This window comes from Bidens hawaiensis, unplaced genomic scaffold, assembly GCF_021521415.1.
Source record: "Bidens hawaiensis isolate Kalapana, Puna unplaced genomic scaffold, B.hawaiensis_p1.1 tig00023903_1, whole genome shotgun sequence".
NCBI lineage: Eukaryota > Viridiplantae > Streptophyta > Magnoliopsida > Asterales > Asteraceae > Bidens > Bidens hawaiensis.
Window position 1 is genome coordinate 210,474 of NW_027493761.1, and position 14,788 is coordinate 225,261.

General features: G+C 33.9%; 1 protein-coding gene across 1 annotated transcript; it reads right to left on the bottom strand.

Moving 5' to 3' along the window:
• Positions 1-206: 206 nt before the first annotated feature.
• On the bottom strand, positions 207-8,881 carry LOC143568306 (ubiquitin carboxyl-terminal hydrolase 8-like). The gene is made up of 13 exons (XM_077054493.1): positions 8,812-8,881; positions 8,549-8,749; positions 8,330-8,471; positions 8,199-8,258; positions 8,044-8,130; positions 7,692-7,967; positions 7,232-7,372; positions 6,983-7,153; positions 3,180-3,437; positions 2,959-3,107; positions 1,550-2,020; positions 1,203-1,476; positions 207-481 (listed from the first exon to the last, which is right to left on the bottom strand). Exons 1-13 carry the CDS (start codon positions 8,877-8,879, stop codon positions 365-367), a joined length of 2,415 nt encoding a protein of 804 aa, XP_076910608.1. The 5' UTR covers positions 8,880-8,881; the 3' UTR covers positions 207-364.
• Between the last annotated feature and the right edge of the window lie 5,907 nt (positions 8,882-14,788).

A 14,788-nucleotide genomic window follows, 5' to 3' on the forward strand; every position in this document is an offset into this window, starting at 1 on the left:
AGCGAAACCACAAATGCTAAAAACCATGTGAAATAAACTGTTCTAAAACCCAGAAGCTGATAAACCACATCAACGGATGAATTCGTCTGGTAGATCATATTATTGTTACGACTACAACGTAAGATAAATGGTACCATGAATATGTATGTAATGTTGCATGCAACAACATCCAGAAATAATGACAAATTGTTGTAATTTACACAAGGTTACAACGATCAGATGCATCCTATATAATAAATGTAGAATGTATAATCGTATTCCAAAAAATGACTTTGAACTGTTAAAACGCGATATAGGTGTTAGAAGTAGTAACTCATGAATGTGAAAAGAATGAAGAAATTTGATCCAGAGTTGGGGCTTAATGTCAGACATCTTCTAATCTTCTGTAAAAAAGAACATACGCAGCGGAAGTCTTGATCCGGCCCTCATCAATTGGAGAAACATAGTTGTCGTCAAAGTCGAACCATCTATCACCATCATGCTTCATGACACCAAACATAAAATATGAGTATGTATGATACCAATTGGACAACTTCAACAATATACAGTTACAACTTAATATTAACTAATGGGATTCTCCGTTGGGAATTCCATCCTTCGGTTTGTTTTGGTACTTGTACTCTCTTTAACAACCGAAAAACAAAATCCAGAAAATAAATTCGTGATATGCACAAACGGATATCGACATGGGTTTGACATTGATTCAAAACCATAAACGAATACCGATGTTGTTTGGTCAGAATTGATTCGGTTTGTCAGGTACCGGCACTCGTATAGCTTATGATATTAAAAAAAAAGATACTCTATTTTGAATACAACTTTGTTTTAAACAAAATTTATGCTAAATATCAAGAAAAAAAAATTAAACACAACTGTTAAAACCTAAAAACGAATACCGGTACTGCCAGTTGGGGTTAATTTTGTATATACGAGTGCCAGTACCATACTATCGATCCATTTTAAACAAATTCATACTGAAATGCCGAAAGAAAAACAAGTATACACAACTGTTTATTCAGTTTCTCTAAGAAACTAAACAAACACAAGTTATTTAAAAAAAATAAATCAATTAATAAAGAGCTAAAAACGTATATTATTTATAGTATAAGGGGGTGAAACTGAAAGCTTTAAAAATAAAATAATGTATTGTTAATAGGTGTTGCCTATTGTTATTAACACAATAAGAGTGGATGCTTGCTTACCCGGATGAAGGCGGTATAATGGCCTCCTCCCATGCTTCCATAATGATTACTAATCGCATAAAGCATGTAACGATGGCTTGATCGCCCATTATTGTATGCAACACATGTTGACAAATCAAGATCATTTATAGGAAAGTCCACATATGTTTCCAATTTATTCTTCAAAAATCTGCTGTATGAAAATCTCTTCAAATGAATTACTAGAATCTCCGGCAGTCTCCATAGGTCTAACTTTTTACTCGCTTGCCTGTGCTTTTTACAGCCAGGACAGTACCTATAATATTAACACGTATTACAAATTTGCAATGAATACTTCATAAATGTAGATGAATATAGCACAAGCTTACCACATGTCTTCTGGTCCAAGTGGTTCTTCCTTAAGGAAAGCTTCCAGGCATATATACAACGAAACCGACTCTTGAGGCCGTTTGCTAAATAGAGCGGGTTTGTAAACTTCAACTGGTGAGCTAAGAAGGTGTTGATCGTAATGTTTAAGCATGTTATCAGACCAGCATACAACAACGTTCAGTTGACCAGTCAACTCTAACGAATCATCCATAATAATCTCAGAACCTTTGATGTTTCCATTATCATCAGTAAAATAGAACCTCACATCACAAGCTGAGGTGTCTTTAGGGATGTTTCTTTCTTCACCCTCGGTTACAGTGTTATGATTTTCTTTAGCTTTTGTTGTGAAAGGTTTTAATACTTTAAAATATAAATCATGAATATCTTGTCCGTTTACAAGTTCACCACATCCTACAAGAGGAAGCCCAAATGCCTTGCAACTTAATTTGTGAGTTTCGGATGTTGAATTCCTGAAAATACAACTTTGTTATCACGCACAGCAATATGTCATTTTGTCATAAGACGGACCAAGGAGAAAGGAAACTGAAGCAAACAAATTTAATTAGCTAAAGGGAAAAGACCATATTTTCTGTTTCTATTTTCATTCGTAAAAGTCTGTTAACCATTTTTTGCTCAATATAAACCAACATTCTTTATGTTTCTTTTTTCTTGTAAAGGTCCCTTAACAATATTTTGCACACATGAAACCAACATGCTTTTAGTTCTTTTAATCATATAGCCCCCCTTAACATGGTAAATTTAAAAAATAATAATAAAAATAAAAAATGTAAAAATAAAAATAAATCTCTCTTAAATATGATTGGTGCAATCATGAAAACATTATTTGAAAAATCACATTATAATAGCGATAAAAATCATTTGTTTATAACTATTTCACGCTTTAAAATGTATACAAACCATTTTATATGTTTTTATCTTTTTATTTTATATTGAGTTACGTCATCCACAATCATGTACTTTTATTATATTGTTTTTGAAAGATTATTTTTTATTATCAACTTATTGAATTCAAAAATGAAAAAGAAAAAACGAACATTGAACGACTTTTCCTTTCCAGTTGTCCAACTTAAAACATTAATTCATCTCAATTCTACCCTCACGTAGAATCAACAACTTAAAAAATCAAAAATTCTTTAAAATTTTACATGTGGAAGTACTTTAATGTTTAAAATATGCTAAGGAACTTCTGAAAATTAAAGAGAAAGAAAGAAAGCAAGTTCGGGTTTATATAAGAAAATAGAGAAAGTATGTTAGTTTTTCTTAGTATTTGATCTTAGTTAAAATGAGTAAGTTGTACTTTTTATATATTTTCAGATAATATCCCAATGTAATGCCATTAATATCGGTTTTATATAAGCTCAGTATACAAAACAGACATAGAACTTACTTTTCCATCTGCTGTTGGACAAAAACAACCCGAGAAAATTTCTCAAATTTGTTTTCTAACTTATAAGCAACAAGGCGATCGTCATCCCTAATTAAAGATAATGAATCAGTAGGCTCCCCTAGAAACCGTATGATATGATTGTTGTATACCTGTTGAATATATTAATTAGCTAACTTAAAAGATGAACAATTAAGAACATAAATTTGCTTGAAGTTAATTACCTCAGCCACCATTAGGGTTTCATGATCCCCTAAAGAGCATGCGATTCTCAAAGCACGCATACGATCTTCAAACTTACCTTGTTTGGGAACAGTAACTGTAACTGAAGTCGGGTGAGCACTTCCATCAGAAGGCACAACTGTCACAGTCATTGTCCTCATTGATGTCGATGGTAAAGGTAATGACAGATACATGAACGGGTCAAATGTCACCGAGACCTTCTTGCAAATTGGACATACTAGTGTTGACCTATATTGACCCTGCCAGTATTATTAATATAGAATACAATTAGCAACTAGCTATGACCAGTAACTATTTTTTTTTATAATATCTAATTTATCATTAATTTGATTTTTCTTAGGTGGGTGACTTTTTCTAAAATCCTAGACACACTGCTACATTTTTTTCTCAACATCCCAATATAAATTTTATTGGAATTGGAGTTGTATTCAAAGTTAAGTATTTTATGGTATTGTAAACAGCTTTTCGCACATGCTTGGATCGATAACTTTGGCAAATTATGCACCTCAACCACTCAATGACGATGACAGTTTTTGTATTTCACGTTTATGCACCGTACCCAACTAAACCGATACCGAATAAACAACATTGGTTAAAGTACCCATAGACATTTATAGGGTTTCGTTTCAAGTTTTGATAATATTTCGCTTTCAGTCGGTATCGGTATTTGATAGGAATCATGCTCTAGTTCTAGTTTAAATGTCATTTGTCTATTTTGGGAGGGGGTCAAGTGCAACTTATATGTCTATAAATAGATATTAATAGCTAATAGGGAGATTTAGAGTATGTTTTAGGTTTAAGATGGCATTGCCATGGCTCCTGCTTATGCGGTGAGAGAGGGCTAGGCCCGGGAATATCTTGTAATCTTTCTTTTCGTTTTCAATAATATAACCGTTCTTCCTTTTATCCCTATTATCTTCTCAAAATTCAATCTATAACGTATCAAACCCTAACATTGGTCCGACCTGCCTTAGACCTGCCGATTCCTTTTATCTTCCATGGACACTCCTACAATTACTCGTTTAAACGCTCATGAAAAGCAGATCACACAGCTTCAAGGTGCTGTCGCTGAAATCAAAAACACCTTGACGGTATTGGAAGATCATAGAGCTGAATCCAGAGAATTTCGGAAGGTGGTGATTGCTTGGATTGGACGACAGAATTCCAGTCCCGTCACTTCTGTGGTTGAATCTTCGTGTTCCCGTTTTCCGTCGCCACTTCCAGATCGCTCTTCAGGTTCTACTTCTTCACCTTCATCTCTTATAGCTCAATTGGAGGCACTCGTGTCCAGATCTGAAGAACGCTTGAGGTCAATAGACATCAGAAAAAAACAGAACGTCGATGGTTCGTCGGGATCTGGATTTTCCGGCGGGGTTTTATCTGGATCTGAATCTACATCTGGTCCTATTACTCCAATTTCTGGTTACAACAAAACTGAAGATCCGATCAACAATCCACATTCCGATGTGTTTGGCACTGTTAATATGCGATCGATCAGTTTTTATTCTGGATCTTCGTCACCTGAGGCTCAGGTAACTGTCGTCCTACCCAGATCAGCCAAAAAATCAATCGATCAGGCCAAATCGGGGTTGAGAGGTGATAGTTGGGCCAAATCAAATAATCTTCAGTGAGCTTTGGGCTCTGGTACAGGAGCGGGCCATGATGTGGAGCAAATGGTAATGGGCCGATACTCTCCAGATCAGGGCTCGTTAGATGGAAAGCTTCCTCCAGGCGCTCCGCTTCTTTCTTCCTCTTCCTCCAATATGACGGGTAAATCATTACTTGTAAATCAATTGAAGGATGTCGCCCTGTTTCTCTCTTCACCTTTGTCTTCAGAGTTTATTTTCATCAACCACCTCGCGATTACCAAATTGTTAACGGGAAATCCAGATGAAACTGGTGATTTCAAGTTTCATCCAATGAATTTTGTTCCGGGATTTCATAGGCCTACAAATAATGTACCCACTGATCCTCAAAGTCGAGGCAAAATTGGTAGTGAATTGCGTGTTGTTCAAACTTTTGGATGGAAACCGGGTTGGGACTCTGGTTGGATTGAAAACGCAAGGTCGCATGCTGTCGCACCACCTGTTAACACCATACTACACCAGAATCGGCTGCTTCTTCCTCATGTAATTGGCCTACTGTCTATGTCATCAAAGAAGGATTCCGTTTCAGAACTGGACATTCTCTCTTTAGGCGCCTCTCTTCCCAAATCCCAAGATCCTAGTGAGGCAGAATTGCTAAGGGCAGATAAGTGGGATATCATGAAATTACTGACAACGAAGGGCTCCATTCAACATATAGCATCTGGTGGTGAACTAATAATAGCAGTTACATATAACCATAAATTGTTGGTATTTCATTCACCAAGAGTGGTAAGAAATTATTTCAAGAACCAAGACTTTATGGTGCAAATTTTTCGAACAGTGGATTCATTTTTTGCTTTAATGAGGATTGTTGGTGCTTATTCAAACATTCTGAACAACGACCTTGTTGACTACTTGGCTATGTTGACTACTCGGCCACTATGGGATGGCCATAATTTGGTAGAGCAGTGGCAGGGCCAGACCTTCTGCTGATGCAACTTGGGACGACACAACTTTGGTCAAAGAACAGTTTTACGGCCTCGGTCTTGAGGACAAGACTGCTGTAGCAAAGGGGAGCGTTAATAAGAATTCACATATCACATTGCTTCATGATAGTCCAAAAGGGTTTGAAGTTTATTTTAGAATAGGAAAAGGAGGAGATTCCAGTAGTGATACTGATGGCTTTTTCATCAAGGGGATTTCTCAGCTTTGGACCACTCTTGCTGACCGGGTTCTATCTTTTGGATCGTTTACCTCTATTGGAACTTTTATTTTTATTACAGAATTACCGGGTATTCATTGGTGGAACAAGACTGTAAGTCTTGTTATTGAGTTACTAGTTGGATCATATCATTTGTGGGTGGTGCATGGGCAGGGTCGACCACCTGAAAACGCTCTCGGGAAGCCTCCGCTTGGTTGTTGAGTCAGTTCGTTCGCAGTCTTGAGGGCAAGACTGTTTTGAAGGGGGGAGTAATGATAGGAATCATGCTCTAGTTCTAGTTTAAATGTCATTTGTCTATTTTGGGAGGGGGTCAAGTGCAACTTATATGTCTATAAATAGATATTAATAGCTAATAGGGAGATTTAGAGTATGTTTTAGGTTTAAGATGGCATTGCCATGGCTCCTGCTTATGCGGTGAGAGAGGGCTAGGCCCGGGAATATCTTGTAATCTTTCTTTTCGTTTTCAATAATATAACCGTTCTTCCTTTTATCCCTATTATCTTCTCTAAATTCAATCTGTAACATATCAAACCCTAGCAGTATTCAGTTTTATGGTTGGGTTTCCAGTTTCGATAATATTTCGCCGTTTGTTCAGTATCAATACCGGTATTCTTCTATATGGTTTGGTTTCCAGTTTCAATAGCATTTCGTTTAACACTGAATTTAACTTTTCTCTAATAACGGGCATCCGTTAGTTTCTTTTAAAACTAAGTAAACAGTTACGTTTAATTATTTAAACATTCTCATGAATATATATTCTATTGAAAACGGATTTGTATTAAAAAAGTACTTTGTAATGAACCGAACAGAATCGGTACCGGTCGAACAACACGTATGTTTCGATATAAATTTTATTCAACACCGAGCAGCCGCGTAAGCCACTAGTTACAATACAAAATTCAAGTCAACAAGAGGTTGTAGTGATAAGCATTACAAAAAACAAAAGCAAGCAAAAGGTTTGCTATAGTTTACTTACTTGGCATACATCAACTATAACCGAGTCATTACGAGCAAGATGATTCTGCCAATACTCATCAGCTATATCTTCATCTGGTCTACCATCTCCATCTTTGGCTTCAACATAAGGTTTGCATTTAACACGATTCAGATCTTCATGAAGTCCATCTAACAGAAAAGCAAGAAGTTCCTGCATTAGCATACAAACTAGTCATTGCGGCATCATCAAACAAACAAAATGAAGGCAGTGAATCAGAGGGCTACAAACTTGAGAATCATGTTGATTAAAGCCACTGAATTGAGGAGCAAAATGAGCGAGCTTTGACTTAAATGATCTTGGTGACACGGATGTAGCTCCAGGAGCCCACAATGTCTTTAAAAGATCTCCAAATGCCATTGCAATCTCACCCTGCCCAAAGTGTAACAAACAATCATTTCAAGAAGAATCTATCTACTCTAATAAAAAAAAGTATCATTGGTGATCGAATCTTTCATAAAAAATCATTGTAATTCATATATTTAAAGATCTATGAATCATGAACATCTCTTTTCATTTTTATGTTCTATTACTTTACTAATTAATTTATAAATATTAATTAGTGTATTTATATGTAAATTTAATCATAAATTAGCTCAAAATACTGTTTTATAACTCCTAAATCATTATTACCTAGTGAAGAATAAAATAAAAGGAAGAGAGTGAGCAAGAAAGAAAGAAAGAAACATACATTCATGCCTAATGGATTATCATGGTTTATTTCTTTCCTGTGATCTCCAAGAAAGTAATCAACAAGCTTTGGTGTATGTGCAAGACATTGGAGAGAGCTATTCATAAAACAAGTGTTTCCCAAGTTTTGTAAGCCCGTTAGGCCCAACGAACCCTTCTCGCAATAGCTTCCATTTGCGACTGCACCATTCATCTTTGAGCAAATCTCGTCCTTTTTAGTATTGTCTTTGTTTTTATTCAAATCTGATAAGCCGTAAACTTGCAACTCCAACAGAATCTGAGGTTATATTATTAGTTAAATACTAGTCTTCAAAGAAATGGCATGCACATTTACGTGGGAGGCACAGACTTACATCTTGATCTGACTGTCTAGGAGAGTCTTTTGTGTTGTTATTCAGAAGAAAGTGGGTTGTTTGTCCAGAAAAATCCAAGATGTGTAACTGCACTTACAGAGTAGTTTCCTCCTATAAGGAATATGATGAAAAGAGCGAACAAAGTATGCACTTACAAGTTCAGACTCTAGGCTGAAAATCTTGCAGGCTCTTCGGAAGCACTCGACAGCATTGTCCTGAGAAGTAAATATTATATGGATTGATGATATGTTTTTGGAATAAAAGGGTGGGTACAGGTAGTTAGTACCTTTTTGGTGATTCTAACTGCGAGTCCGGGTGCGTTGGAATCTTGTAAAAGAGAAAGCTTGAGTTGTAAAGGGTATACATCTTCGGTTGAAGTCTTTCCATTTCCATTTCCATTTCCATCCTTGGCAGCAGCATCGCTATGCCTATTTCGTATCATACAATACGAATATATAATTGTTGGTTAACTTAACATGATAATAAAATCATATCCGCAACATACCATTTAAGGGCCTGAAGCCACATATCTGCAGAAACCAATGCATACTTTTTATGATTATTATCATCTCGTTGTTTGTTAATAATAAGATTAAAAGCGAGATCTGATTTAAAAATGTTGAGAATCTTCATAGGACCAGCGTAAGCCGGCAACGCATCGTATAAAACACCTTCTTCATCTGGATCTTCAGCCTCCTTCCACCACCTGCAGAAAAACACAAATCAAATCAATACCAATTTTGTAAAAACAAAAATGGATATTATTACCCGAAAGGAACCAAGTATAGACGGTCGGAGCATTGTTGTTGTTTTGTGGAAGTATCGGAAACTTCCATTTTTAGATTCAAGAAGAATTAGATTTATTTAGATTCAGATTTGGATTTAGAGATTCATTCAAATTCAATTCATTTTTTTCTTTTTTCTTCTTCTCAAAGAGAAAGAGAAAGAAAAAGAGAGAATGACGGGCGGAGTTGCAGAGACAAACGGGTCCTCCTCCTTGCACACGCAGATGCAATCGGGTCGCAACCTTTCCTTTTTTTAATTCATTCATTTCATTATTATTATTATTATTATTAATATAATATGTTTTCCTGTTTTATTTTCTACAACTCACTGCCTTTTTTTATAACCCCCACATAATCCCCGAATGCTTCATAATGCGCTGAGATAATACACGTGCAGCTTGAGAATTCAATTTATGAATGCTACACACTCGAATATTATCATCTAGTACCGTCAAAACTAAATTATTTATGGGTGGGGCATCAATTGAACCTAGGTCAAATAGAAAACCAACTATAGTCATTACCATTCTATCACCAGCTCATCGAAATAGAGACGCATTTACTACACTGGTGAAAAATTATTGAGCACGGAGACAAAATATATAATAAATTGAATGATCTCTGATTGTTCACCGTGTATTAGCGGATTGTTTTGCATAATAACCACATAAACACTTGTAATAATGTTGAATATTACCTTCAATATAGGAGAAAATGGAAGTCATGTGGTTACATACCCTTATATAATGCTAAAACAATATTATCGCTAATAGCTTCCTGTTTATTATCAATAATCAACATATCAAGAACAAGACAGAAATGCAACCAATGTCTCCCTTTTTACACATTAATCCTCTTCAAGTTCTGTTCACATACAAACTATTACCAACTGGACATGCCAAACAAAAAACGTCAAATGTTAAGTAAAAATCTCACATTAAAAGTTAATTCTAAAACATGTTAGACCAACTCTATTTAACACTTTGACAAAGTAACAGAATTTATATGTTCCATTTCTACACAATAGTAGAGATGAACTCAGTATCGTACTCAGGGGCGGCCCTATAGTAGAGATGAGTAAAGCTAGAGCTTTAGCTACCCCACCCACCCTGGGAAAAAATAAGGCATCCGTTTATTTTAGGTGTTTTATATATATATATATAGGAAAATGTTAACGTACAAATGAAATTAACATGCTAAACGTGAGAATCAAGTAGAGTATAATTACTCTACTTGATTCTCACGTATGTTAATTTCATTTGTATTTGATCCAATCCCCTATATATATATATATATATATATATATATATATATATATATATATATATATAAGTAACAGAGTAATCATGGATATAAGATTATATTTTACAAAGTAAAAACCTGTCAATAAGATTTAATCATTTTACAAAATAATAAACCGTCAAGGTAGTTTGTAAGGAATAAAAGACGTCCTAATAACAAATTAAACATACGGACAGAGTTTCCTTACATACTAACTGCCAGTTTATAATTTTAACTTAGCCAGTAAATTACTTTAACCTTTACTTAATTATTACTTAAGTAATATTATAACCATTTCTTAAATGGGTGTTCTATGCTATGATTCAATACTTTTATGGGCTTAGCCCATCATGATGTTTAATAACCTGGAATAAAATATAATGGTATAATAATTTCTTACTTGCACTTGCACAAGAATGGTAAGAATGATCAGAATACACCAGTGAGACTCCAAAGCTTGAAGTTTTTATTAATAAGATGAGTATTTTACAATATGATAGAAAGAAAGGAGGTGCTAAGAATTAGCGTGTCTCCAACTAGAAACTAAAACCCCTTTTATAGGGAAAACACACCGAAAAGAAACAAAACACATGGAAATAAATTAGAAACTAAAATATTATATAAAAACAAAAGATTCCTCTTGAGAGAAGCATGGCCATTTAAAATGGCATCCAAAGTCTGCATTATGGGGCTTTGTCAGAAATTCACATTATGAAGGTGAATTATTATCTTTTGCAGAGATTCCCTTATCTTTTGCAGAGATTCCCACTATGAGTAGGGAACGTGTTTTTGTCAATTATTAAGCTTTCTCTTTTCCTTTATTTGATTTGTTTTGGGAAGATTCCCCTGATTGATCTATGAATTCTTCTTGGAGTTTTTCTAAATATTTATCCAAGTCTGCATCTAGACATGTGATGTCTTCTGTATCCTGGGCTTCTCCTGGTAAACAAGAGAATTCATTATAATCTCCTTGACTATTAGACGAAATAGACATAGCCTTTGAGGAACTTGCTGTAGAAAAATGTTTCTTTAGCTCCTTCTTCATTTCTTTCATATAGGATTTAATAATCTCGGACCTTGAAATTTCTTGCTTGCCTTCTATAAGCCTTTTCGAAATATGTTCGAATGGACTATTGAGCTTTTTTTGTTGTTTTATTGTTAGCTGGGTTTTATAATATTCTATTCTTGATGTAATTGCATTCACCGTGTCCTGACCTTCAATTTGTTTGGTGGACACATTAATCCTAATCATCTTTGTCTAAAACTTTGTATAACAAGTTCTTTTGAGACATGGGAAATTATCCCTCAGGGTATATCCTGTGGTTGGTTTCCATTTCCAAATCCACGGAATAGAAATTTCTATGAAGTAATACATTGAGGCTATTCTCTCAAACCAACAATTGTTGTTTTTTTGCTTCTATAAGATTGGGAGATACTTTTACCCATTCTAGATATAATCCTTTAAATGGTTCAGGAAGAATTTGAACTGTTGGCCCATATAAAATGAACCATTTTTGAAACCAACTAGGTATGCCTTGTTTAAAGATATTATCACTAATTTTTATGAACCATGAATGTTTTCTTTTTGGATTTTCATAAAATAAGCATTTTTCAAATCCTTGGATAAAATCCCAGTAATTATATTTATATACTTGCCTGCCCACTGTCTCGGGATATATGAATTCCCTTTCTTTTAGGGTGCTTAATCCCCATTTTTGTGGTGGTATAATTGTTTTTATAAAAACTTTACTAAAATTGTACATGTTTTTCTCTCTTTCTCCTGGATAAAAATGCCTTATTTCTGCAGTTCCAGTAAGCTGCAAAATATTTTCATAATATTGTCGTGTTTTATAAGATGATGCTTCATATGAAGCCGGCTCAATATATTTTTGCATAAGCATCCATGGATCATTAAAGAATTCGACATCCTCTTGATTCAAAAGAATTATTTTCTTTTGCCTCTCGGTTATGAATCAAGAATCTTCTTCATCGTTGTCTTGGGCTACATAGGCGTAAGTAGGAACTTTTGAAGCTTCCTCTTCTTTTTGGGCCTTTATCATGGCCATGACCTTTTCGTATAATGGGTCATTTGGATCAATCTAAATTTCAGTATCATTTGTGTTGTTATGAACGACACTTGAGCTAGAAGCAATATTTGAAGCTATAAATCTTCTTCCACCCATTTGGGCTAGGACTATATCCTGCCTACTATTAATACCTCTGCCTCTTCCTCTATTAGAAGAGCCTCTTCCTCTTCCTCGAGGAATCATTCCTGAAAACATAAAATTATGTCGAAGAGATTATTATCTCTTTTTCTTTTAGGATTTTTATCCTCTCTATAGAGTCATTTATTATTTTATAATAAGCCTTACGGACTTTAATTTATTATATGGATGTATAGTAAAATCATCTTGTATACTAGAGATTCTTTGCATTTGGTCTCTTATAATTAGATTATGTAAGTTTATATCTCGTGATATATTATTGAATGAGATTTTTAAAGGACCCTTGATTTTTCTCCTCATTTATGTATTCCCTGGAAAGAAAATCAGGAAGACTATTATCAGTTCCTTTTTTGTATAAAATTTCGAAGTCAAATGGGGCTAGCTGTGATTGCCATCTGACAAATATTTGTTTAGAAACATCATGTTTAAAATTCTTTTTAAACATGAATCTAGCCGCTTGACAGTCAGTTTTTATTATAAACTTTTGGTTATATAAGTCATCTTGAAATTTTAAAACACATTTTAAAATTGCCAAAATTTCTTTCGCTATAGTAGCATAATTTTTCTGGCTATCAGACCATTTTCCTGAATAAAATCTAACAAGATATTCTTGTTTAGTTTGAGGAGAGATCTGCTTTAGAATCCCTCCAAAACCTATATCTGAAGCATCTGTCTTTACCACCTTATCCCAACTTGGATTGGCAATGGTTAAACATGGGAGGTTAGAGACTTTTGTTTTATTTTTATTACCGCCTTTGTATGATTTTCACCCCACGGCTTTGGATTCTTTTTTAATCTATCATATAATATGGACGAATCCTTTGCCAGGTCTTGGTAATAGGGAGCAATATAATTCAAGCTTCCTAAAAACCTTTGTAATTGAGTTTCATCAATAATTTTGTCGGGGAATCTATTTACAAATTCTATACTTCTATTGATAGGAATTATTTTTCCCTTTTCAATCATATGTCATAAAAACCTAACGTTTGTTTGGAATAACATCATTTTTTGACTAGAAATAACTAGTCCATTTTTTATAATAATATTCTTAAATAAATATAGATGCTTAAAATGAGTCTCAATATCTTTTGAAAATACCAAAATATCATCTACGTAAACAATTATAAAATTTGAAAACGGAATGAATATGTCATTCATAATTTTTTGAAATTCTGAAGGCGCATTGTTAAGACCAAATGGCATAACATTACATTCATATTGACCAAAAGGAACATTAAAAGTTGTTTTATACCTATCTTTTTGGTCAATCTGAATTTGCCAATATCCAGATTTTAAATCAAACTTTGAAAAAATTAGTGTGTCATATAATCTATCTAATAAATCTTTTTTGTTTGGGATTGGATATCTAATCCATTTTAGAACCTTATTTAGAGGCTTATAATTTATTACTAATCTTGGCACACCTCTTTCCTTTTCAGCATGCTTATTTACATAAAAGGCAGTGCATGACCAAGGAGATTTTGAGGGATGTATTAACCCCTTTTGTTGAAGCGAAGATATTTCCTTTTTACATAACTCTAAATATTCAGAGTTCATTTGACATGGCCTTGCTTTTGTTGGAACATTACTCTCATTAAAATTTTCTTCATATGGAAGGGAAACTATATGTTGTTTTCTGTCCCAAAAGGCATTTGGATGATCATTACATATATCATTCGTAAATTTGCTCTTTAAGAGCTCAATTTTAGATAATAATTTTGGATATTTAGGCTTTCTTCAATTGTATGAATATGTATTTCTTCTTTAAGAAAATTAATTTGGCTTGTCTTTGCTTGGATTAAAATTTCATTTATCATTTTTTCAATGGGTTGAGTTATAAACTCAAAGTAAAGGTTTTTCCCATTATATGTTGCTGTGAACCCCCTTTTATTGACTTCCTTTAATGGAAATATTTTTGATAAAAAAATGAGTTCCTAGAATAACCTCATTAGATATATATTTTACTAGCAAAAATGAAGTAGCAATACATTCTCCATTGTTGCATATTTTAGCTTTTGGAAGTTTATATTTTACTCCCATATCTTGGTGATTTGCTGTTCAAAGGATATGTGTGGTTTTTTCAAAGTATTTTGTGGGTATAAGTCCCTCCCTTAAACAATTTAAGTCAGCCCCCTGAATCTATTAGGGCGATAAAATCCTTTTTAAAATTGTTCTCAATTAGTAAAGTTATCTTTACTAGCCATTTTTGAGAAATAAGATTTTCTATAGTATGAATATGTTCATCTTCCTCATTTAGAGGAGGAAATATTTCTGAATAAGTAGGAGATTTAGCTGAAGTTTCTCTTATAGTATTATAAATACTATGTTTTTCAAGATCTAAGATTCTTTTTTCAAAGTCATGACCCTGCTTTTTTAAATTTACTATTTCCCCTTTTAATTTTGTGACTTCGAGCTTTAAATATTCAGGAGTTGAAGAATTATGTTTTTTATTAT

Excerpts from the sequence above, each read along its gene's own strand:
- LOC143568306 (XM_077054493.1), bottom strand. The coding sequence starts at position 8,879 with ATGGAAGTTTCCGATACTTCCACAAAACAACAACAATGCTCCGACCGT. Across the intron at positions 8,131-8,198 it reads TCAGCCTAGAGTCTGAACTT|TTACACATCTTGGATTTTTC; the intron begins GTAAGTGCATAC and ends CTGTAAGTGCAG. Across the intron at positions 3,438-6,982 it reads TTATAGTTGATGTATGCCAA|GGTCAATATAGGTCAACACT; the intron begins GTAAGTAAACTA and ends TAATACTGGCAG.